The sequence below is a fragment of the Ursus maritimus genome, unplaced genomic scaffold (genome assembly GCF_017311325.1).
Source record: "Ursus maritimus isolate PB19 unplaced genomic scaffold, ASM1731132v1 scaffold_7, whole genome shotgun sequence".
Taxonomy (NCBI): Eukaryota; Metazoa; Chordata; class Mammalia; order Carnivora; family Ursidae; genus Ursus; species Ursus maritimus.
Genome location: NW_024426885.1, coordinates 12,370,582 through 12,396,674, shown reverse-complemented (window position 1 = coordinate 12,396,674; position 26,093 = coordinate 12,370,582). Strand labels below are relative to the sequence as shown.

General features: G+C 39.2%; 1 protein-coding gene across 3 annotated transcripts in view; it reads right to left on the bottom strand.

Annotated features, from left to right (window-relative positions):
• CACUL1 (CDK2 associated cullin domain 1) overlaps positions 1-19,981 on the bottom strand; it is a 67,725-nt gene extending 47,744 nt beyond the window's left edge. The window contains exon 1 of one of the 3 annotated variants that reach the window (XM_040623939.1): positions 19,213-19,981. In XM_040623939.1, coding sequence (XP_040479873.1) covers positions 19,213-19,579 — 367 coding nt within the window. In that variant the 5' untranslated portion in view covers positions 19,580-19,981. The remainder of the gene's footprint in view (positions 1-19,212) is intronic. The other 2 variants (XM_040623940.1, XM_008685056.2) reach the window with 2 other exon arrangements.
• Between the last annotated feature and the right edge of the window lie 6,112 nt (positions 19,982-26,093).

Here is a 26,093-nt window from a genome sequence, read left to right as displayed (position 1 = left end):
GCTGTTGTAGACTGAATATTTGTGTCCCTTCCCCCAAAATTCATACGGTAAAATCTTAACCTCTAATGTGATGGTACTGGGGTGGGGCCTTTGGGACATGATTAGGTCATAGGAGTGAGATCCTCACAAATGGAATTAATGCCCCCAGAGAGCTTCCTCACCCCTTACGCCATGTAAGAACACAGCAAGAAGACAGTCTACTATGAACCAGGAAGCAGGCCCTTGCCAGACTCTGAATTTGCCAGCACCTTCATCTTGGACTTCCCAGCCTCCAGAACTGTGAAAAATAAGTTTCTGCTGTTTTTAACCCACTCAGTCTCTGATATTGCTACAACAGCTTGAATGGACTAAGATACTAGCTAATATAACTTTCTTCTAGGAAACCAGCCAATCTTCACCACTGTAGCAAAAGAACAGGAGAATACAGACAAGTATCAGAAGAACTAGAGGTAGTCTGAAGAATGAACACACATTGGTATATACTCTTAACCAAAGATGAGGAAGGTTTTTCATACCTGCAGTCATAATCTGCAGACAACACTTAAAGTAACAATCCAAAAAACTCTGAAGTATTTATTTCCTCACTAATCTCAACCGACTGAAAAATACATACAAAGCATATGTGTGAATGTGTGCGGTGTACAGTCCTGAATTTTAAAACCAGATCTTCTTAGAAAAATGTAGTCAATCACTTTCAACTTTGTCCACAAAAAAGTTCAGACTGACAAAAAGAAATACAAAGCACGGAAACGAAACAAAAATGAAATTATCATTAAATTACTAAATTTGGGGGCACCTGGGTGGCTCGGTCTATTAGGCGTCTGCCTTCAGCTCAGGTCATGATCCCTAGAGTCCTGGGATCAAACCCGGCATCGCATCGGACTCCCCTGCTCAGCAGGGAGTCTGCTTCTCTCTCTCTCTCCCTCTGCCCCTTCCCACCACTCATTCTCTCTCTCAAATAAAATCTAAAAAAAAAAAAAAAAATACTAAATTTTATCTAGGTTAGATTTTCCAGCTTGAAAATAATGCACTTTTTTTTTTTCAAACAGTCTGAAGAAGGTTATTACAAACTCAAAAGCCAACAAGGCCCAGGCCAGGAACACAGACGAGTAAAGCAGTCCGAGTGTAAAAATAAGAACAATGAGTGCTTCAAAAAACTGAAGGATGCAGTGCCCTCTGGAGACAGTCAAGTTCAAAAAACGTAAAAACCCTAGTGCTGGCCTCAAAACATCATGCCACAAGACTTAAACCTAGGAACACATAAGATAAAAAGTCCATGCAGTCTAAGTCTTCCTAAGAAAGTTCAATTGACCTTTACTAAAATAAAGTGAAATGAAAGTCTAAAATACATGGAATAGCTGAAATATAAGGTTCAAGAAATATTAGCAGATTACTAATAAATAAGAAACTATTAGAAATATTTAATTTATACCAGGTAGGAGTAAATTTGTTCAACTCTCATACTTTTTTATTCAAGTAATTTATCAAAACTTGACATTTATTATTGATCTCCCTCAAACTACACAAAAGCCCCCTGGAGGAGAAATTTACTAGAGCCCCAACTCCAAACAGTGCCTAGCACCTGATTAGTACTCAATAACGTATGTGAAGTAAATTAATTTAATGAAAGTCAAAATAAATGCTTACTAGAAAAAGAGCTGACAGCATACCACTTATCAGTCATTCTGGAATTAAAGCTTAAAGCATATTTTATTTCACACAGGCTGAAGCAAACCGGGGAAGTTCTACTATTTCCTTTGAATTTCTTTGTTTATAAAAGAAAGATATATTCAGAAATTATATCAGGTATTATTAATTTATATCTAATCTACTGCAAAGACTTCTCATTACCTTGTATCAGTGGTTCTCAAAGTGTGAGGATACCCAGAACAGCACTGGCATCACCTGGAAACTTGTTGTAAATGCCAAATGCCAGGCCCTAACCCAAAACTACTGAATCAGAAACTTGGGGAGAGCACGGAAGGATTCACAATACAGGAATCTGTTTACCAAGCCCTCCAGGAGATTCTTACACCTGCTCAAGCAGAGCCACGGGACAGCCAGGGTCACAGGTGTGTTCTGTCCTCGACTGCTAGCACATGGTTTGTCTGTTCTGAACAACTTGGAGAGTCAAAGGTGTAAATATATCAAAGAAAAATGTTAAAGAAACAACTAGGAACCGTTTTCGGATCAAACCGTTTTCCTATCAAAGACTCCTTAATGTTCTACTCTTCCATAACCCTTTTCCCCCCACCAAGAACACTGCCTTCATTCAGAATTGACTCCTTAAGAATACAGCAAAAGCAATTATGAATTAAATGATTAAGCCAAATTTAAGAGGCCAAATTATGTTTCAAACACAATGACTTTGTAGATTAACTGTAAGTATGACTAGATAAGATGAAAGAATGGACTAGGAAAAAAAGTTCTGGGTTTTCTATTTAACTCTGGCTAGCGTATGTGACCTCAGAAAAAAAGTTCCGACTTCTTGTTGCCACTGTGTGTCCATCCATCAGTAACAAATAAACTTGTATTGTCCAAAACATTACCACCTGGTAGAATGCTCTATTCTCTACAGCACAAGGCGATGACAACCCTTTCAAGTAATGGGCAGAGAGAAGCTGAAGGCCAAAAACAAAGTCTGGGGAATGGGGGGGGAAGCCTTTGGCAATGAAGAAAAGGAACAGAGTAAAACAGAAAAATCAGAATCTGAACAAGGTAGTATATTCTAATAAATAAATGGGGTGTTAACTAAAAAAAAAAAAAATCCAATTCTTTTTTTCTCTGAAAAGGAAAATAACTTGATACTGACAAGAGATAGTACTACTTAGCTGTTCCTAAGAGAACTAGCAATTAAAAAAATAATAATAATAGTAAAAGGGGTTACCAAATACCTTAAATATCCTTTTCCTTATTAGGAAAAAAAAAAAACCCTACTACTCAGGTGTATTTCCATTCGCCAATAGAGGAGGACAGCCAATGTGAAGTACTAATGAGGCAACTATTTCTAAAGTAGGCACAAAGGTTTTCAGAGTCGCGTGCTTCAGGTATTTGTTTGTTTAGGAGGTTTAGAGTTTGTAGTTTAATTCAATTAAATTCAATTAAATACTACAGGCAATATAAAATGCCTACCATGATCATTAAGAAATCATTCCATGTAAAAACGAAGTTACATTCACATAAACAATTAGATAACACTAATATCTTATTTTTATTTTGTGTAAGTCCTCATTAACTCATTGTTTAAGGAGTCTATGCTTCCCACCCCATCCTATCCTTCCCAAAAGGAAAACATTTTAGTCCACAAAAGGCTTTTAACATACTATGTGAAATAATATAACCTGCTTTGTCTTACTTCAAATAACATGCTTCTTTCCTCAAAACATTGTAAAAGTTGTATAGGAAATACATTTTATTGTTTTATTGCTTAAAAATCCACGCATTTCTCAATTTCACGAAATGTAATGGTACAAACATCCTTCACTACTATCTCAGAAAACCAGCTGCAGTGGCCTACAGCAAGACTGAAATCTATATTCCTTTAGGAGAGTTACCACACAACATTATTCTACAAATACATCACACTTGAGACTGTAACACACTTCCTTAAATGAACATGTTATGATAATACATATGAAAAGGTCAAGGGCTATCATCTACTATGGTTCTAACTCCAACTAATCCAAAATCTCATAATATTCATATAGAAAGTATCCGCTCAACTGAATACATAGGTGTAAATCATGCTAAGTGTAGGTCTGCCCTAGTTGTAAGAGTCTGTTGATTTCCTACCAGTCAATCTCTCCGTGGCATTAAGAACAGGAGAGTTTAACTTTGAAGTAGTAGTACAAGGCAGTGTGTGCTGAGGTAGAAACACCAATAAGTGAGTTAATTTGCCCTGCAGGATCCAGAGAAGTTCAGGGCTTGAAGACAGGATACAATGAGTATGGGTTAGAGGCAGAGAATGGGGGGCAGGGAGGGGAGAGGCGAAGACTGGCTGCGAATCTGTAGCCAAAACAGTAAGAAGAAAAGGGTTAATCTGTGCAGAAACTGAAAGACACGAGCCTGGGACTCTGAGACACAGATACATGAAAGGGGGAAGGGGCACACGCACAAGCATGTCTGTATGAAGCACAGGGCCGACGGATTAAGTAAAAGCCAAAAGTCAACATAAAAAACACTCGAACATCTAATCCTGCCCCTTCTCATGAATTCTAGAATGCCATGGACCAGGAGAAATGTACTTTACTTCCTATTCCACTTAGCTACTACCCCCACCATTCTCCCAGGATGGAAGACCCTCCCCTAGAGAAACTGAATAGAGCCAGAGAAAGGACATTCACATACTAATATCTGACAGTCCCCCAACAAAATAGCAGTTCTGCATCTAATTAGCCTAAAGTGAAAGCCAACATTTACACTTGGTAAGGGCCCTTGTAGACACAGAACTACCACAATTAGCCTTTTTCAGTTTTATATATAAATAGACAGCTATGGATCACCAAGATTTGCAGGAAGTTTCAGACATGAGAAATCAAAACAAAAACTGAAAAGATAAAAAGAAAGATAATTAAGAGAATTTGAAAAACTTGAAAAAAACCTATAATTACTATCCCTGGAGAGGTTAAGATAAAAATTAGAGACACTGCATGAAAAAGAAGCAATCCACTTAAAATAAAAATATAGCAGCTGTTTAAAAAAAACAACAGAATATCAAGAAATTCTCCCCAAACATTAAGAGGATATATAGCAAAAAATAGTTGATAGAAGACAAAAACAGGATATTCAACATCTGACTCCCAATAATTCCAGAAAAAAAGGAAGAACAGAAAAAATGTAAATGGAGAAAAATATTGACACATTAATATAAGAAAATATCCCAGAAATTTTTCAAGGGGAAAAAAGGTCACAAACAAATTAACAAAAATTAAAATGGCACCAATTCTCCAGTGTAATATTGCAAGCTTAAAGTCAATGAAGCAACACTTGAAAAATTCCAAGGAAAAGTTGTTTTCACTTAATAATTCTATACCCAAACTGTCAATTAAAGGTGAAGGCAGAATTTTTAGGCAGAGAAGACCTGAAACTTTATTATATACACACACTTTCTCAGGAAGCTACTAGAAGATATGTTCTATACACATACACACGCACACACACACCACGGGAAAACAATGAAAAAGAGGACATCAAGTAACAATTTTTCCAACTATTTGGGAAGCCCCTGCAAGGCAACTGTGCAGTGGCCCTAAGGAATAAATAGAAACAAGATTAACAGCTTCACAAGGAGACAAAAAGAAAATACAGATTAAGTAGGCATTTTTATTTTTTTTTTTTAAGATTTTATTTATTTATCTGACAGAGAGAGAGACAGCCAGCAAGAGAGGGAACACAAGCAGGGGGAGTGGGAGAGGAAGAAGCAGGCTCATAGCGGAGCAGGGAGCCCGATGGGGGGCTCGATCCCAGGACCCTGGGATCACGCCCTGAGCCAAAGGCAGACACTTAACAACTGAGCCACCCAGGCACCCCAAGTAGGCATTTTTAAAACACAAGTGACAGATATATGGTGGATCTGATGAAGCCATTAGAAAGTTTTAAAAATAAGTTTAACAAAAATGATGTAAGTATAAACAAAGCAACTAATAACAAAGACCTATGTGAAAGAAAACGTAATCTGAGTGCACTCCTGGCCTTTGGTGAATATTTACATAGTCATAATGTAAAGACCGTTTATTAATTGAACCAAAAATCATGGTATTAAAAGAACTGAAGGTGTAAGGTAGGTAGAGGTATAAGAGAACTAAAACCTCGTATCAATAACAGGAAGCCAATAGATCTTATCATATAAAAGTGATAAATCAATCAATAACAACATTAACACACTGAAGTGTGTGGATATATACTAGAAGAAACAGCTAAATGAACTCAGCTGAATGAATGCAAAATGAATGACTCTGGGTTATAGGTCCAGGAATGGGAAGGGGCAGGGGAAGGAACCACTGATTTTCATCATGTATTTTTCATACAGTTTGAGTTTTTAAATTATAAACCTGTTTTTTTTAAGGGAGAGAGAGAAACCAAGAAACAGAGTCTTTATTCGACAGAGAGAGAGCGAGCGCACGCACAAGCAGGCAGAGCAACAGGCAGAGGGAGAAGCAGACTCCCCACCGAGCAGGGAGCCCATCTTGGGGCTCGATCCCAGGACTCCAGGATCAGGACCTGAGCCAAAGGCAGACGCTCAACCAACTGAGCCACCCAGGCGCCCCCATAAACCTGTATTTTAACAAAAACAAAGTTTGGTGTTGTTTTAAGGCCAAAGCGTTTGGTGAATTTCAAATCCTCAGAAAGAGAAAAAAAAATCTAGTGAAAATAAATTTTGTTTCAGTATTTTCAATAAATATTCTAAGGCACAGGGAATGAGACAGCTCAGAGTTCACCAAATGCCCACTAGACCTCTACGTGACTATTCCATAGACCTAAAAAGACACACACACGCACACACAGAGATCTATATCCTCCCTCCTTCACCCCCAAATTTTGTAGATTCTAGTCCCCAAATATTTCCAAAATCTGAAACATGATCTCTTCCAATGCTTTATTTGTTCAGGTCATCATCTCTTGTCTGGACTACAACAATTACAACCCCCTAACTCATCTCTAGGCCTCCATTCACTCTCCTTTCCAATCTAAATTAACACAGTAAGACAAACTTTGCCAAGTTAATACCCTTCAGTGGCTCCTATTCCTACAAAAGAAAATCCTACTTCTAACATGGCATGTCCCTCACTAGACACCTTCCTATTTGGGTTTAATTTGCACCACTCCATCTTCACACCCTGTGTTCCAACAATGTCAACTCTGGGTTTTAAGCACAGAATGCCCCCTCTGCAAAGGAAGTCTCTTTGAGTCCAATCCCGCCTCCTCAATCCTCCTGACAAACTTTCTTTTTTTTTTTTTTTTAAGATTTATTTATTTGTAGGCAACCCTGTGGGGAACCCTCTCATTTTTGAGAGCTTTTTCTGTATCTTCACTTAATAAACTTCTATCGCTTTACTCACCAAAAAAAATATATATATATATTTATTTATTTGAAAGAGAGAGAGAGAGTACAGGATGAGGCAGAGGGGGAGAGAAACCCCAGCAGACTTTGCATGGAGCTGGACGTGGGGCCCGATCCCAGCACTCCAAGATTGTGACCAGAGCTGAAACCAAGAGCCCAAGGCCCGACCCACTGTTCCACCCAGGGGCCCCTCTTCTGACAAACTTTTATTCATTTTCATAAAGATTCTCTTTTTCCTCTACCATGTACTTAGATAGCTTTACTACAGCATTTAATCATAACATCATAATTATCTGTCATCATCTCCCACACTAAACTCTCCCTCATCACCAGAAGCTAGAATATTACCCTGGCATACGGATGACCCTAAATAAATATTTGTTGGATAAAATGCCATTCAGATGTCTGGTCAGCACAACTGCAACTACAAATTATGGATCTATAACTCTATCTACAGAGGTTAGTAGCCAAATGACTACAAAAGTAGAAAGAAAAACAGAAGGCCAGTTTGTCCTGCTAAGACATGTTACAAAAGGCTATCAACAATAATTTTTATATGGTATTTAACAGTTTACCATGTAATTACACATGGTCTACAGCTCACAGAGTTACAGCTTAAAGAGGAAGTAAGCAGCATTCATTTCCTTTAGGGATTTGGGACTGGGCCTTACATAAACATCACAACGGCTTTCTCTTAAAGCTTCACCAATGTCACTTTGAACAATACATGTCAAAAAATAGCAAGACAAGATTCCCAAAGAGACCATGAAATTCAGTCCATCAATCAAATCATGGTGCCACTTACTGCAGCACAACTCCACCAAGCTGGAAGGCAAGAAGATACCAATTAACAACCACAGATGCTACTAACGGTGCGTATTTTAAGACCTGATACACTTATAAAAGGATCTGCCAGTCTGCAAACTGCCAGATGTAAAGGGCAGGATTTACCAAAATCAGCTAACACTTTCATTTAATTCAAAAGTCAATTTTAACACATTTTTTAATCATTAATTTTTAAAAACAGAATAATTTCACTGAATTCAGTTTAAAATCCCGTGAAGCTTTTGTTCATCTGAAGAAGAAAAACTTTTGGAGCACCGAGTTAATAATTTTCCTGAGATCACGGCACAGTATCAGTTAATGCAAGATCCCCCCCAACCCTCCCTCTCTATCCACTTTTATCTTCATACCCCAGTCCCACCTGCCTCCATCCCCAACACATCGTGACAGGGAACCATTCTATTCTGTTTAATATATTTGCAATATAAGCAGATGTAACATGTGCTACATCTGAGCAAAAGCTTTAAAAGCCATTTAGTGCTTCTGTCCACTCTCTTTTGTTTGCCTCTGCCAAGACTGACAGGACCCAGAAAAGAGCTGCTCTTGAGAATGAGATGACATGTGAAAAGCCACAGCCAATTGTCAGCCACGAATGTAACACAAACAAGAATAAACCCATGTTGTTCCATAAGCTCCTGAGATTTGGGGGGTTATTATCATAGAAAGCTAACCAATGTAGAATGGAAAGCTGAACTAAATAATTACACTTCCCAAATTATTGAGTCCACTAATGAGACACATTTGAGTGCAATTTGGAAGGTCAAAGTAAGCAAAGGACGTATTACTGCTGCTGGTGATTCTGGCAAGTAAAGTTAGAGACAGGAGAGTTTGTGACATCCAAGCTCCAAGTTCCAGTGTCTGGTGGCCCACTTCAGGGGTGAGGGAGGCAGCTACTCTGATATGACCTGCGGATGGCGGCAGCGCAGCAGCGGAGGGAGCCTGCCCTCAGCTTCAGTGGCGCAGCCTCACTGACTTCCACACCTCCAGCCTTCTCAACAATGTTTGAAGGCCCTGATTTCCGGTATTAAATATCTTCTTGCTCTGCATATCTAGAGTGCCTTCTTGCACTGAACTATAATCGATAAAAGTACTGGAGTAGTGACAGGACACATTCTCAAAAGCCAGGAAGCTGGCTTTGGTTTTCCAATCTAGTTGGATTTAGAGGCAGTGATGACAGTGCCAACATCAGATAACATAATACAACAGTACACGGCAGGCAGCAGCAAAAGAGTTACTCAAATTATCACCTGTACACACCGGGTATATAGTTCTTCTTGAGGAAACAACATGGCAGACCATTCTGGCAGTTACGATGGAAATGAGAAACAAAGACCGTGGAGTGGGCTGATTTGGTAACAGGTGAAAACTTTTTAAGAAAATGATTAGCTCAATGAACAAAGACCAAAGAGCATCTGTGACTGTCATAAAACCACCTCTTAGTTCTTATAGGTACAGGGTTGATATAGCCCAAAAATCAGAAATAGAATGATCCTGCAAGTTACACAATTAACATACAAAAATAATTCAAAGCTTAGACAAATCTTTTAAGTGAAAGGATACTGACTGTGGAACAGTAGGGCCTTGAGACCTGAAATGGGACCAGCTTGGTGGAGTCTGATCATCTGGGAACCCTGACCTCACATAAGTCACTGAGCCTTCCCTGCCTAGGAAAAACCCCTCCTCCACACATGAGGCTACTCATTACCTAAGTGAACACTTTGTCAAGCCATTACCTGAAACCTACAAGGGAATGCAGATCTCCTCATGCCTTATCTGCAAGCAGCCCTCACTGCCCCTAAACCTCTGACCCAATCAGATTCCCCAGGGGAACAAGTACCAAATTTAAACCAACAGGAGTCAGCTTACATTACAAAAAAAAAAAACGATACGCTTTGGAAGACTTTAAGACTTCCAAAGACTTTAACACCTTATGTTGACAGAAACCTAGAAAATGTGCATGGGATCAGATGCTAGGGTTACTGAATAAGAACGAACAACTTTAGATAAGACTGAAGTTATCAAAAGGAATGCACTACTAAAGATTATTTACTGTACTACCTCAAGCAACTAGATATGGTTATAAACAGTTGGCTCAGTCAACTGACTGAAACCTGGACTCAATGACAGCCTACATTAAAGACAGTTGGAACACCTGCTGAGTAAAAGCAGGATTAAAGAGCAGATTAGATACCAAGGAAGACAAAGCAATTGAAACTACCTGCACTGAGGCACAGGGAGTGGAAAAAAAAAAACAGAAAGATAATGAAAAGAACCTTAGTGATTTAGGGAACAATAACCAGTGGTCTAACACATGTGTAACTAAGGAGTGAATGGTAAATTTTTTAAAAATTATATATAATTATAATATTGTTATACTTATGTAACTATGAATATGTATTAGTATAATTATAATATAATATAAAATTATAATATAATTATAATATAACATAATTATAATATAATATAAAATTATAATATAAAATATATATTATAATATAATATATAATTATAATATAAAATAGAATATAAAAAATGATAATGTTCCAAATTTGACAAATTCTAAAACCTTATAGATCCAAGAAGCTCAATGAACAATAAAAAGAATAAACATAAAGACAACCCTACCCCAAGGAATATAACAATCAAACTGCTGAAAACTTAAGCCATAAATGATAACCCTAAGAGCAGCCAGAAAAAAAGGACAATTTAGAGAGAGGAACAAATCTAAGACTATATGGACATGTTTTATAATAAACAAGGAAGGCCAGAAGACAATGGAAAAAGCATCTTTTAAAGTGTTGAAAAACAACATCAGGCTCCTCCGCTGGGAGCCTGCTTCTTCCTCTCTCACTCCCCTGCTGTGTTCCCTCTCTCGCTGGCTGTCTCTCTGTCACATAAATAAATAAAAATCTTAAAAAAAAAAAAAAATATGGGGCGCCTGGGTAGCGCAGTCGTTAAAGCGTCTGCCTTCGGCTCAGGGCGTGATCCCGGCGTTCCGGGATCGAGCCCCACATCAGGCTCCTCCGCTGGGAGCCTGCTTCTTCCTCTCTCACTCCCCTGCTGTGTTCCCTCTCTCGCTGGCTGTCTCTCTGTCACATAAATAAATAAAAATCTTTAAAAAAAAAAAATAAATAAATAAATAAAGTGTTGAAAAACAAAAACAAAACAGATTGTCCGTCTAGATTTCTATATCCAGCAAAAATATCATTAGAAAATGAAGATAAAATACTTTTACAAACAAAAGCTGAATAAGTTCAAGGCCAAAAGGACTGCACTATAAGAAATATTAACGAAGTTCTCAAGGCAGAAGAAAAATAAGAGGCAGAGACTTGGGTCCAAACAAAGAAATACAGAGTAACAGAAACAGTAACTCTCTGAGCAAACAAAAAAGAATTATTTTCCAGTTTTTTATTTTAGACAAATTTCATATATTATATGATTCCATTCATGTGAAATGTCCAGAATAGGTGTATCCATAGGGACAGAAAGCTAGTTGGTGGGTACCAGAGGGTGGGGGAGGGAGGAATGGGGAGTAACTGCTTAACAGGTACCAGATGTTATTTTATGATGATGAAAATGTTTTGGAACCAGATCAAGGGTGGTTGTACAACACTGTGAATGTACTAGATGCCACTGAATGGTTCACTCTAAAATGGTGAATTTTACGTTACATGAATTTCACCTCAATTTTTAAAAAGATAAATGGATGTTTTAAGCAAAGTTAGTAACTATATATTTGATGTGTGTTATACGTAGAAGTACGATTATGACAATGGCAACACAGCATGAAGGACAGGAGGGAGAAATGAAGTATACTGATATAAGATTGTTACATTATATGTGAAGTGGTCTAATACCTAAAGGTACATTGTGATATGTTTAATTTTCATACTGTAAATACTAACATAAGCACTTAAAAAAAAGCAAAAAAAAAAAAAAAAAGCATGCTAATAAGCCAAACTGAAGACAACCATGAATCATAAAAAATAATCAAAAAGAAGACAGAAAAAGAGGAAATTTAAGAAAAACAAAAGAACAGAGGGGACAAAGAGAAAACAAATCAGAAGACAGTAGATTTAAACCCTACCACGTTGTTAATTACATTAAATGTAAATGGTCTAAATTATGCTCCAATTAAAACGCAGAGGTTAGGACACCTGGGTGGCTCAGTTGGTTAAGCATCTAACTCTTGATTTCAGCTCGGTCATGATCTCAGGGTCATGGGATCACACTCCACACCAGACTCCACACTGAGTATGGAGCCTTCTTGAGATTCTCTCTTCTTCTGCCTCTATCCCTCCCCCGACTTGCATGTGCACTTGCACTCTCAAAATAAAAATCTTAAAAAAAAAAAAAAAGGCAGAGGTTGTCAGACTAGATTTAAAAAACCAAAACAAAATCATACGCTGTATACAAGAAATGCACTTTAAATACACAGATAGGTTAAAATAAAATAGGAAAAGATATAGTGTGCAAACAATAATTCTGAAAACAGAACAAAACAAACAATGGGAAAGGCTATAAAAAAAAAAAAGCAGCCTTCAGAGTAAGGGCTATTACGAAAGATAAAGACAGACATTCTATAATGATCAAACACCCAATTCATTAAGAAGATTCAACAATCCTAAATATAATACACCAAAGAAAAGATTAATGGAATTTAGATCCACACATATATGGTCAGTTATTTTTCAACAAAGCTGCCAAAGTAATTCAGTGAGGAAAGGATAATCTTTTCAATAAATGGTGCTGAAATAACTGTATATCCATATAAAAGAAAAAAAAAAGAACTTCAATCATTATCTCATACTACACACAGGTATTAAGTCATAACTTAGATTACAGATCTAAACATAAAAGCTAAAACCATAAGATTTCTAAAATAAAATACAGGAAAAAAAATATCTCCCTGACTGTGAAGGAGGTAAGTATTTCTTAGAATAAAAAAAGTACAAGCCATACAAGAAAAACTGATGTCAGACTTCATCAAAACTTAAAACTGTTCTTCACAGGACATTGTCACAGAGGTAACATTCGTAATATATATTATCTCACAAAATATGTATCTAAAATTAATGATGAATTCTTGCAATAAGACAAACAACCCAAGAAAAACTTAAAGAGATTCTCACAAACAAAATTAAAGGGCAATAAGCATATGAAAAAGCCAATGCCATGTGTAAAAGGGAAATGCAAAATAAAACCACAGCGAGATACTACTATTCTCCCTCTAAAACGGCTAAAATTAAAACAAACAAACAAACCTTACAATACCAAGAATGTGAAATGTACCCGGTATAAATATCAATAAATATGTGGAGCAACTGGAACTTTTACACATTTCTAATGGGAATGTACAATGATACAACCATTCTGAAAAACAGGTTGGTAATTTCTCATAAAGTAAACATACAGCTAATACAGGACCAAGCAATTCCACTTACAGGTATTTGTATGAAAACTTACGTCTACACAAAAACTACATGATGGTTCATAAACAGCTTTATTCACAATAACCCAAATTGGAGACAACCCAAATGATCACCAACGTATGAACAGATAAACAATTTGTGGTATCCTCCCCAAAACAGAACTCAGTCCTAAAAAGTAGTAACATGCAAGAATATGTAGGAATCTCAAAAACAAGGTGAAGGAAAGAAGCCAAGCATAAAATAATACAGACTGTATGATACCATTTGTAAGAAAACCTAGTAACAGAAAGCAGAGGGGCTAGAGGCAGGAGTACTGAAAGCAAAGAAGCATAAAAAGTATTTTAGTGGTGAAAATGTTTTATTGATTGTTTTAGTGGTTACTGTAGGAGAGACAGTCTTCCTTGGGCTTCTTGCACTTCTACATGTCTTGCTGAGTGTGCTAAGATTGCAAGGCCCAGACCAACTGCTCTTGAACTTGAACCATTCTATAGCTGGTAACCTTGAAAGATGAGGTAATGTCTTCCCCTAAACAAAGAGCAAGCTCGCTTACTGCTTTCTATAAAAGCAGTGGATTCCCCAAGTTCAATATTTTTCAGCGGCAACACAAACCCAATGAGGGCGCATCCATCTTGGCCATACTGTATTGCTTCTGGGAGACTTGGGGAAAGGGAAACCTATGCAAATATGCTGATTTTCACACTATTTTCTGTGCCATGAATAACATACTTCTTTCTCTGATCCAGGAGTCTCTGGCTTCTGCCAGCATCCAGTAGTGACAGTAACAGGCTAGCTTTTAGCTTGCTCAAATCCTAGATAAAAGTTTATGCCTCAAACGGGTACAATTTATTGAACATAAATGGAAGAGAAAGGAGAAAAGGTGAATGAGAAAGAAGGAAATGGACAAAAAGAGAAAGAAGAGAAGGAGAATGAAGAAGAGGAAGAGGGAGGGAAGAAGAGGTTGGAACAACAGATATTCCTTTGGATGTAGAATGAATCAATCCAGACTTAACAAAGAATGTTTGAGTGTTTTCATCACATCCGCCCCCCACACACACACACTTAAATGCCCTCCAAGAAAACCCTTTCTCAAGGAATTAAATATATTGGTGAAAGATGTACTGATTTCCTTGAAAACTGCCGTGGTGGCTGTCCTTTGTAGTTCTGGGTTAAAGATGGGCAATACTGCCATTAAAAGGGGCTCCCTGATCTCAACAGGATAGTGAGATTCCCAGAGTGACAAAGGATAAGTAGAAGCACTTAATCCTCAGATATAACATAGGCATGGTTATAATAGGCAAGAGGGCCAGACCTGTCATCAGAATGGTTTGGATCTTTGGTGGTGGCTAACCATGGTGTCCTAAGAAAAAACAGATGGGCAGTATACTTGATTAGAAGGAAAAAAGAAAACAAAAACAGAAACACTCTAGGTATATCAAACTGAGGCCTGATGTAAGTGGCCACAATGTAAGAATTATGGCATGTCACCTAATGCACACGCTGAGCTTGTTCAAAGACACAGAGCCCCTGGAAAAAAGGGGACAAAGGGTTCCACCGAGGAAGGACCCTACAAAATTGCATCAAGAGCATACTTGGAAATCTTCCTCCTAGCCTTCCCAAGAGAACAAGCAGCTTTTCATCAAGGAGACAACACATGTGGGAAACAGAATCACTCGGGCTTTTTGGGAGTTACTCAACACTGACTCTAAGCCCATGCTAACCCTTAAGGACCAGAATGTCACTGTGGTAAACCAGTCAGATCAAGAGCTGTGATGTCATACGGAGAAAGTGTTTTGGCTTCGGTCCATCTCAGAGTGGACCCAGTGAATCCAAAGACCCACCCTGTGCTCTTGAACACAGTTAAAGGCTCCCTAAACTATGGAGTAAGGGTTACCAGCATAAGAAGGGCCAAGTGTGTAAAAAAAAAAAAAAAAAAAAAAAGCCGAGTAAAATCCCATAGATGCGCTCCTTCCTAACAAAATAATAAATCCAAAGCAACAGCACAGCTCTGTGGAAACTGGAGAGGACAATACCAACTTCAAAGACTTAAACCATGGTGGGATGGGGATTGTTAGGACCTTTTGTTTCACTAGCCTACTGGGTCAGTGCAGAGAACTTGGATGTTGGAGAATGACTGTGGATTATAGTAAACCAAATGAAGTGGTGACTCCAACTGTAATGGTTCCAGATACAGTCTCTACTGGGACAAATCAATACAATCCCTGGTACCTCATATGCATCCATCAAGCTAACAAATGCTTTTTTTTTTTTTTTTTACCTATTTCAAAAACAGACCACCAGAAGCTGTTTTCATGTTACAGTCCAGAAATACACTTTGACTGTCATAGCTCAGGGCTTCATCAACACTCCAGCTATCTTTCATTATTTGGTCCACAGAGACTGTGGGCATCTCGACACCTCACAGGTCCACTACATTGTTAGCTCACCCAGCAAATCCTGTATCCCCACCCACAGTTGGTGCCATCCAGCTTTCTACTTTTTGCCAAACTAACAGGTGGGAAAAGACACTATTACTCTTTTAATTTGCCTGTCTCTGATTACTTAGTAATTCCAAACACCTCTTTCTATGCATGTTAGGATTTACTATTCTGTAACCTACTTATTAATATCCTCTGACTATTTTTCTACAGGGGTTGCTGCCCTCTTTTTATTGATGTGTAGTTCCTTGTCTAGTCTTCGTATTAATCCCTTATCAATTTTGGGCACTACAAATACCTTCTCTATTTCTTTCACGTCTTTTACTGAATGAAAATCTTTGATTTTTATTTAATCCAAGTCATTACTTTTTTACCTTTATAAATTTTTAAAGCTTTAAGAGTCCTTCCTTGTCAAGGAAGGGACAATATCTTCCATTAATTTTATAATTGCTCTCACATTTAGGTCTTTTTATCAATAACCCATCCTGTCTATAGCGTAAGGTTTGTTTTCTTCTCCATATAGTGAACCACTCTTCCTAACATGACTCCTTTCTCCAGTGATTTATGATGCCACCCTTATCTTAAGTTCCTGAACACACATGGGTAAGTCTCTGCTCTCTAATTTGTTCCCCAAGTCTATTTTTGTTCATGCACTTACACTACAGTTTTTATTGCTATAGCCTTGAAACTGTATCTTAATTTCTGATAAGGCAAGCCCCACCAAAACAAACCTTTAAGACTGCTTTAGCTATTCACAAACTTTATCCCATCTGCCATACGAATTTTAGATTTAGGTTACTGAGTTTGTCAGACAAACCAACTGGAATTTTGATAGCAGTTTAATCGAAGTTTTAGATTAAAATGGAGAAATCTGACCCTCATAATAAACAAACATATCCCAAGAACATGGAAAGTTTTTCCTTATTTAGATCCTCTTCTAGTTCCTTATTCAAGTTTTAAAGTTTTCTTCTTAAAGTTCTTATGTACTCTTGTGTTAATTCCTAGAGACTTTATAGTTTTGATGTTTTTATTATTTACAATATTTACTTTTGATTACCTTTACTAGTTGGTTATTGCTAGCATGGTAAATGTTACTAATTTTTGCAGTTTGATCTTCAATCCAGTAACCCTGCTAAACTCTTACTAGTTCTAATAGTTTCTCTGGATTCTAATAGTTCTTGTAGTTAAGTGACAATATCTGCAAATAATGAGTTTTTATACTTCCCTTCATATCCTTATATTTCTTATTTTTTCCCTTTGTAGTGTTAGCCAGGACCTTTCTTATCATGTTTAACAACAACAGTGATAAGACAGCATCCTTGTTACTGATCTTAAAATGAATGTACCTAAAATTTCTCCATTATGTATTATTATTTGCTTTAGGTTTTTGGCAATTACCTTGATCTAGTTATCACATATTCCAAGCTTGCTAAGAGTTTTTATCATATACAGTTGTTGGAGCTTATCGAGTATTTTTATGGTATCAAGATAATCACGATTTTTCTCCTTGAGTCTATTAATGAAATAAATTATGTTAATAATAAATAGATGTTGAATCATATCTACATTCTTAAACTCCATGGATCATGATTTCTTTAACACAGACGTGAAGTAGGATCTTCATATCTATGCTAATAACCGAAATAGATCTATATTTTCTTATCTTGTCCTTATCTAGGTTTAAAATCAAGATTCCACTAATCTTATAAATTGAGCTAGGCATCTTATTTCCCTATTTCCCAGAATGACTAGTAAAAAGGAAATATTATATAAAGTTCAACGCAACTCACTGATCTCAGTCCAGTTTTTGAATGGGGAGGTCTTTACCATTGCAGTTTGTTAAATATTAGTTCAAGTTACCCATTTCTTCTAATACCAACATTCAGTTTGTATTTTTCTAAGAATTTATACTTTTTACCTAAGCTCTCATATTTATTAACTTATAGCTCATAAAATTCTTTTTTAAAATTCTCATGCTTGTAGTTATTCCCCATTTTTCACTTAATTATATTTGCATCTTTTTTTCTTGATCAATCTTATCAGAGGTCTATCTTATTAATCTTCAAAGAACAATCTTTTGGTTCGGCAAATCTTTTTGTTCCTAACTTCACTGGTTTCTGCTCTTAACTTGATGGTGTTTTCTGAACTCTTCAAAAGAACCATTTAAGCACTAAAACAAGCTTCTGCCAGCATTTAGATAAGTCACCTGGCCACTCTGTCCAAGGCCTAGTTTCACTATACAGACTTCAATACACAAAATACATATTTTTCTCATATGCATAATACAAAAAAATATCATATCCAATTCTTACCAACCATACCTACACATGAATGTCCTTGACCAAAGCTTTATCTTGAAGGAAAATAGATTATGTGCTTGTTCCCACCAAAAAAAAAAGTGTAAGGCTGTAATTGTGTATCTGAATCAAGGCAGATATTTTCCCTGCACAGCTAATTGGACAATTACTGGTACCACTTGATAAAATTAGTAACTAGAAATGAAATCTCCAGTTGCTTTACCAGATGCTATTCAAAACCTGCAGTTATTAATAGGAGAGTAAAATCTGGCTGCCATGGTCACTTTTCACCACTACCACCACCTCCCAAAAAACCCACTCAAAGCAAAAGCACTTTCTTCCCCTAGCTACAGAAGCATACCTCCTGGTTAGGGACAGTTTGGGATTACAAGAGAGATTTTGGTCTTCCATCTTTCTGCTCGCAATAGAGCATTAAGGCAAGGCACATCACGAACATAAAGTTCAACATTCAACATATTCTTGGTCTGGGACACATGCTAAATGGCTTATTCTTACGTGTGTAGGCTTTGAAAAGTAATTTTATACGTTATTAGCTTCAAAACGGATGTCGCTCCCACCGCATCGGTGTTACCCAAGAAACAACTTATACATTTCTCTAACAGGACGCAGAAAGTGTACACTGAAGAAGGGAAAGAACGAGGTGTGGATATTAGTCAACTTTCTAATTCCTGAGTTGTTTAACGCAGACTAGCTTAAAGCACAAGAACACAATTGCCAGATTTCAAAGTGGCTACAGAAAAAGAAAAAAAAAACAAAACACCTCTCCCTAACGCAACTCAGACGGCCTTATTTTCCCCTCACGTTTGAGGGCGAAACTTTGAAGAGGGAACGGAGAAGAAAAGAGCTTCTTAATGTTGCGAGATAGCCAGCTGTGATAAAGATCGCATTTGCAGGAGAACTTGGGGCTGTGTGCGCACCAGGCCGCTTCTCTAGGCCAGGTAACACAAGAAGCCAGGGCCGCTCCGGCGCTGGCCGCAGACACCAAACGAAGGGGGGAGGGAGGCGGGGAGGGGAGGAGAGACCCAGGCCTGAAACAAAGGAAGCGGGGCTGGCCGAGAAGGGTGGATTCGGCGTCCGGGTGGGGAGGAGAAAAGCCAAGGCTGCTGGGGAGAGGCTGGACTCACAGAACTTGGAGGTGGAGGTGTTGATGTTGATGGTGGAGCTGGGGGTGGGGGCGGGGGCCGCCTTGGCTACAGCGGCGGCCGTGTCGCAGCTCTTCAACATCATGATCACCCCATTGGCCTCCGGCGGTGGCGGCGGCCCCATCGAGAGCCCCTCCTTGGGGCCTTTCCTGTCCACCGACGCCGCGGGCACCGCCAGCAGCTGGCCCCCCGGCGGCTCTCGCGCAGGGGCTGGGATCGACGAGGGGGGCGGCGGCGGTGGCGGGGGCTGCCGGAAGCCGTCCACCGCGGCCTCCCAGTTGTTGTGGTTCTGGTCGTCCATCATCGCCACGTAGCTGCCCCACTCCTCCTCTTCCATGCTTTCCTCCATCCTGCAGGCCCCCAGCACCCGCCCGCCTCACAGGCACCTGCCACCCGTCTCAACCCCGGGCCAGGGGGCACCGCAGCCTCCTCGAGCTCACATTGCCGGGGGCCGGCACGGGCGCGGCGGGGAGGGGAGCGGCGCGCCGGATCTCTCCGTCTCCGCCGGGCCGACTCTTACAGACAGGGCTGACGGCGGTGGGCGCTCCCGGGCTCTAGCCTGGGAGAGGCAGCCGTAAAGCGATAGCGCCCCTCACGACATTTTACAGCAACTTCCAACAGGCAGTTGGAAAGGGCAGCTGGGGGAGCGGCCAGGAGGGCACGTGGTGCAAGGAACGAGCCAGGAGAAAGCAAAGCAAAAAGGGGCAGGAGCTGTGAGTCACCCTCACGCAAAAAGGGCAGAGGTTTGGCCCGCCTCGGCTGGCCCCGCGCTGAGAGGGGAGGGGCCCGGGGTCCGAAGGAGCAGGCGTCGGTCCCGCCCACGGTCCGGCCCCACGTGACAAGGGAGTTTGCGCACGCGCGTTCTGTGTCTGGTTACCAGGACGACCAGAATCTGGCCCGCGCCTGAAGATGCGCCCCAAACCCTCTGGCGTTCGCTGCGGTACAGGCCCCTGTTTCAGTGGTGTTTTTCTTACGCCCGTTGGATTTACTGGGTCTTCGCACCGCACAGGGTGTCGCCGCCCAGGCCTTTGGTTGACACGGAGCTAGGGAACCCCAAGAGGCCTGGGTTCGCGCAATATTAATGGGTGGGACTGCCCTGAGTGAGCGTTGATGGGTCTGCTGGTGGGCCTTAGCCCACACTACTGACACCTTCAAAACGAAGAATAAAAACCGAAACATAGTAAGATGGCTTAAAAAAAAAAATACGTTTGAGCTAGTCATGAGTTTTTTTTAAGTTCCTTAGCGTCTCCATACACTGAGGCCAGGAATTTTAAATTTTTAAATGCCAGGCTTCACACAGTGTTCAACAAATCTGATTATAAATTGGAGATTATGTGTGAGAGTCCTGAGGAGCAAAAAGGAGAGTTTATGTAACTATATTATAATTTCTCTGCATTCTCAAATTATAGCAATATTATAGGAGAACAAGCGTTATCATTGTTTATTATGTTTATAGCTCATTCTAGCTACTGGTGATAAAGTTGTCTAGAAAAACCTGTTATTACATTTACTCTAGCAGATAATGAATCTTCATTTCCACAGATGTGTAATTAGTGTGAACAATCACTTCAGCCACTGAAAAATCATTGTCTTGAATGTACTTCAATGTCCACATTTATTTGGGTTTCTCTACGTATGTTTTCCCACTATATTCTGGGCTATACTTAATGCAACTGTTTACCACTTAATGATTTAATTTTTGCTCCCACATATTAATGGCACATATTTTTTGAAGCAGTGCAGGTTTTTAATTCCCTGGGCCTGGAACTATACTAATTCTCTGGCCCTGGGACATTTTTGGAATATTTTCTTAAGTGAAAGATAATTGAGTAAAATGCTAAGGGTGGAAAAAATGTAACCTTAGAATTTTGTGCCCCGCAAAAAAAGAGGTTGGAAAAAGGAAAAACAAATCACAATCTTTTACAAACAGCAAGTGATAATTTATAATCAATAGACTTTCTATATAGGCGGGTGGGTGGGTGTGACTGGAGATAAAGAGGTTTCTACATAATAAAATATTCAATATACAAGGAAGATACAAATCATAAATATATCTCTAATAACGTCACAAAATAAATGAAGCAAAAGTTCATGAAAGTACAAGAAGAAAGAGAAATCTGCCGTCTCGGTAGGTGATTTTCACATCTCTCTGTAATAGATTGCAGTGGTTGAATAGTAGCCCCCAGATATATAAAAAGATATATCTGTGTCCTAATCCCTGGAACCTATGAATCTTACTTTATTTTAGAAACAGGGTCTTTGCAGATGTAATTAAAGCTCTTGAGATGAGATCTTCCTGGATTAGCCAAGTTGGCCATAAAACCAATGACAAGTGTCCTCCTAACAGAAAGGCAGCGGGAGATGTGAGAAAATGAGTCAGGAGGTAATGTGACCCCAGAAGCAGAAACTGGAGTGATGGTGCCACATTCCCACTCAAATGTCAATAGCCACCCAAATCTAGAGGCAAAGGATGGATTCTCCTCTAGACTTTCCAAAGAATTCTACCCTGCCAATGCCTTGATTTCAGACTTCTAGCTTCCAGAACTGTGAGAGAATACATTTCTGTTGTTTACCACACCACTCATGGTAATTTGTCACAGCACCACAGGAAACTAATACATAGATCAAGAGGATAAAAAAATCTTTAAGGAACTAGAAGATCTGAATAACACAATTACCAGGCTTGATTTAATGAATACAAATAGAACATTGCACTCAAAAACCACGGAATAAATATACACAAGAGTATGTGAAAAGCTGACAAAAATTGAACTAGGTCATAAAGCAAGTCTCTCTACAATGTCTAAGGATTGGTATCATAGCAACCACATTCTCTGACCAGTATGGAGGTAAATTAGAAATCAATAACCAACAGACAGCTAGTAAACCCTCATATTTCTACTCTTTCGATCAACTCACAGGTCAGAAAATCATAATGGAAATTGGAAAACATTTAGAACTTAAGGGATTGGTACTATCTTAGCAACGCAGGTTCCATCCTAGCAAGGCCCTACTCCAGAGGTTTTTACCCCGCATACTCATGAACACTGGACCCTTCATATGTATACCGCCAAAATGACCAATATAAGACATTCATTTTAGTTGTATTTAACACACCATCAGGGAAAAATCTAATGATGATTGGGCCAAAGCAATCACTAACAGGATGCAACTTGCTGTAAATAAGAAGAGGTACCACCTACCAAAGGGAAACCAAGTGAGTATATTGATAATTGTTTTTATGGACATTATGAGACATAAATTACACATAAAAGCATATTATATTTTAATAATTATTAACTTAAAATCTTAGATGATTTGTTCTAGGATATGGAGAGAGGGAATAACATTACTAGCGACCACTGACCCAATACTGGACAGTTAAAACACGTTAGTAATTACTGCAAGTTCCCATGGTTGCAGGTATTAATCTATTTGTTTCGCTTTTAGGTTGGTTGGTTTCTATTTTGCACTAGGTTATCAGTTTCATTAAATCAGGATATCTATAAAATATATATGTAAGATCTATATCTATATCTATATAGATATATGGATATATATATAAAGGGGCCCCCTGAGGGGAAAAAAGCCATGGTTTTCTTTGCTCCTTTTCCCGCATCTGTTCTTGCTAGGACCTGCACCCCTGCCTTACACATTCCTCAACATATGTTCTTGTAAAGGTCAAGGAGTTAATGATTTCTTTGGAGTCTTCCAGCACAACACATAACATCTAAGGAGTCAGGGTCATAAACTTCTCCAAGACCACTGACTCCAAACACCTTGATGCCAAGACCCCTGGCTCCAGGGCATAAAGTGACTTGTGAAGGACACCTGAGCACTCATTCTTGTTCTACCAGTTCCTGGATGCCTGAGAGCACACATACACCAGACCACTACGCTCAAAACTCCAGACCCCTGAGCAAAGACAAGACTCCTGCTCCCTTTATATTGAGTCTCCTGGACATTCTGTATCTGTTCTGTCTTCAATAAACTCTGCTCTTACTTCCTCTTGGCTTGCATTTGATTTCTGTCCTGTGCAAAGCCAAGAAGCCTCATGGCTGTCGTGTGAGACCTGCTCTGGATCCTCGGACCTGGCCAGTCTGCATCATAAGTTTGTATACACAAAGAGAAGACTGATTCAAAATAGTAATAGCAGTTATCTAGGGATAATGGCTTTATGGGCAGATTTAATCTTCTTTGTATTTTTCAATGTTTTCTATATTTTCTACAATGAGTGTGTGTTATTTTTATAATCAGAAAAAAATCTAAAACTTTAAAAAATAAACACAAAAGAGGCGCCTGCGTGGCTCAGTCAGTTAAGCATCTGCCTTCAGCTCAGGTCATGATCCCAGGCTGGGATCATGCCCTGCATTGGGCTCCCTGATCAACAGAGAGCCTGCTTCTCCCTCGCCCTCTGCTTCTCCCCCGCTTGCACATACTCTCTCCTCGTCCCTCTCAAATAAATTAATAAATTCTTTAAATAAACACAACATTAAAGAAGTATAAATTGGGATTCTGTACATTAAAATACTTCTTTTGGCTCCCAGAAACACAAATCTCAAGTAAAAATTGCATAAAAATCAAGGCTCTTCGTGGACTACCAGACTGACAAGGTCTAAGCAGGGCAAAGGTAAGATATGGTTCAGCCAGGGCTCCAGCTCCGTTCTCTGCATTGGTCTTTGTCCTGATCTCCTCTTTTATAAGTTTCATCCTCAGGCTGTTGGCAAAATGGCTGTCACAGCCCTGTACCTCTTATGCATGGATAAGATGTCAAGAAGAGGGCCCAAGGCGCCTGGGTGGCTCAGTTAGTTAAGCAACCGGCTCTTGATTTTGGCTCAGGTCCTGATCTCAGGGTTGTGAGAGGAAGCACTCATGGAGTCTGCTTGATATTCTCTCTCTCCTTCTCCCCCTCCCCCTGCTCGTGATCTCTATCTCTCTCTCTCAAAATAAATAAGATCTTTTTAAGGAGGAGGAGGAGGAGGAAGAGGAGGAGGGAGGAGGAGGAGGAGGAAGAGGAGGAGGGGGGAGGGGGAGGGGGCGAGGAGGCCCATAACTTCTAGTAGCTCTCTATTATGAGCAAGCAAGTTCTTTCCAGAAGCCCTCAGCAAACTTCCTCTCAGTGCCTCACTGGCTCCTTCTGCAACTGATTTCACATGACATTTAGACATATTCCAGAGCCATTTACTGGAAAGAGTATGGATTTATTCCTGGAAAATAAGGTCCACCCCTGAAGCCCAGAGTGGGATCAGCTTCTCCTTAAGTACATTGGCTGAGAAGTGAAGAATGGATACAAGAACAAAACTGGGGTCAAGTGAAGAGGTTTAAATGTGTGCTGGGTATGCAACAGTGCCCATTATAGGCCCAGGTACCTAATCTCCTGGAGCCTATCCACTATATAACCTCATCCCAGCCTCTCCACTCCAACCCCTTCATTAGCACCTCCCTAATTAATGTGTTTATGCAAAATTGTGTATATACTGATTAGATAAATAAATAATTGTCTAAAATAGTTAAAATTTGGAGGGGGTGAGATACAGAGACTTTGTCACTAAGAATTAGTCTGTTTGGCTTTAAATACCTTTGTGTCACTTTTCCCATGGAATAGTCCATTGTGATTGTTCAATACTTTTGAATAAACACATGCATAACTAACTGAAGTCTACCTGAAATCTTATTCATATCAACGGTTCTTTTTTTTTTAGTCAACTCTTAAAACATGATCTGTACAGTGAGATACATTTTTCCCTAAGACAAAGCGAAGTTTATTATTGCCATTTTTACATCTTTTTATCTATTCTACCCTCCTAATTCTTGCCTCGTTAGTAAAGGATGACATTGCTCAGAGGTGAGCAGGAAGAGGAAAGAAGACAAGAAAAATTATGTGAAAAAATCCACAGACTATACATGCCTCTTCTAAATTGTCAGGTAAGAACTGAATCAAAAAAGATGTGGCAGACAACATACAGCATAGAAATGATTTATTTTAATTGGTGTTTTACTATAAATTAATTTCATAAAGGCATTAGCACAGAAAACTTAAAAACACGACTTTGATAGAGATAAACTATATTAGAATAAAGAAGAATGCTTTTTTAATCCCTAGGAGATTATAATGGACCGATACAGCACTTGACAAAGAAATGACTCGTGATGCATAATGCAATTGGAAGTCTAAAGGCAAAGCTATTGGAATGATCTCGATTAGAAGGCAAGAAGATTAGAGACATAGAAATAAGCCTTAATGGTTGCACACTGAGATTACTGCTTACAGTGAAGATGTGTAGCCACTCGGGGGAGTATTCTCTATTCGGTATTTCTTTCCACGTTGGATTTTGTTCCTTCCTTTTGCATCTTAGCATCCGAATCCTAAATTCCATCCTAGCAGGGAAACAGATAATGATGCAGATTCTCTCTGTAAACATCGTGAATTTAGAAGCTGAAGAAAATGACTCCAGACTGAAGGAGGCCGTAGAGTTAAAGTTCTTCCTATCCACACCTTGTTGCAGGCCTATCCCTTCCACTCAGTCATTTACAAATCTTTCTGTGTCCAGGCACGTGCTGGAGCTAGGAGAGTAAACAGGCAAAAAGAGTTTCTGCCTCCCGTGGAGTTTCCATTCCACTGAGATGTCAAGTATTAAACAATTAACCACATAAGCCAAAGTATGACAAAGCACTGTGAAGGAAAATACTAGATGCTAGGAGATGGCATAACAGAAAATTATTTTACTTTGTGCGATCAAGGAGAATTTTTCTGAAAAAGCATATTTCTGCTAAGATGAAAGGAGGCAGAAGTTCATCAATCAGCAATTTAGGGACAGAACACTCCAGGCAGGAGAATCAACATGGGAAAAGGCGTTTTGCCA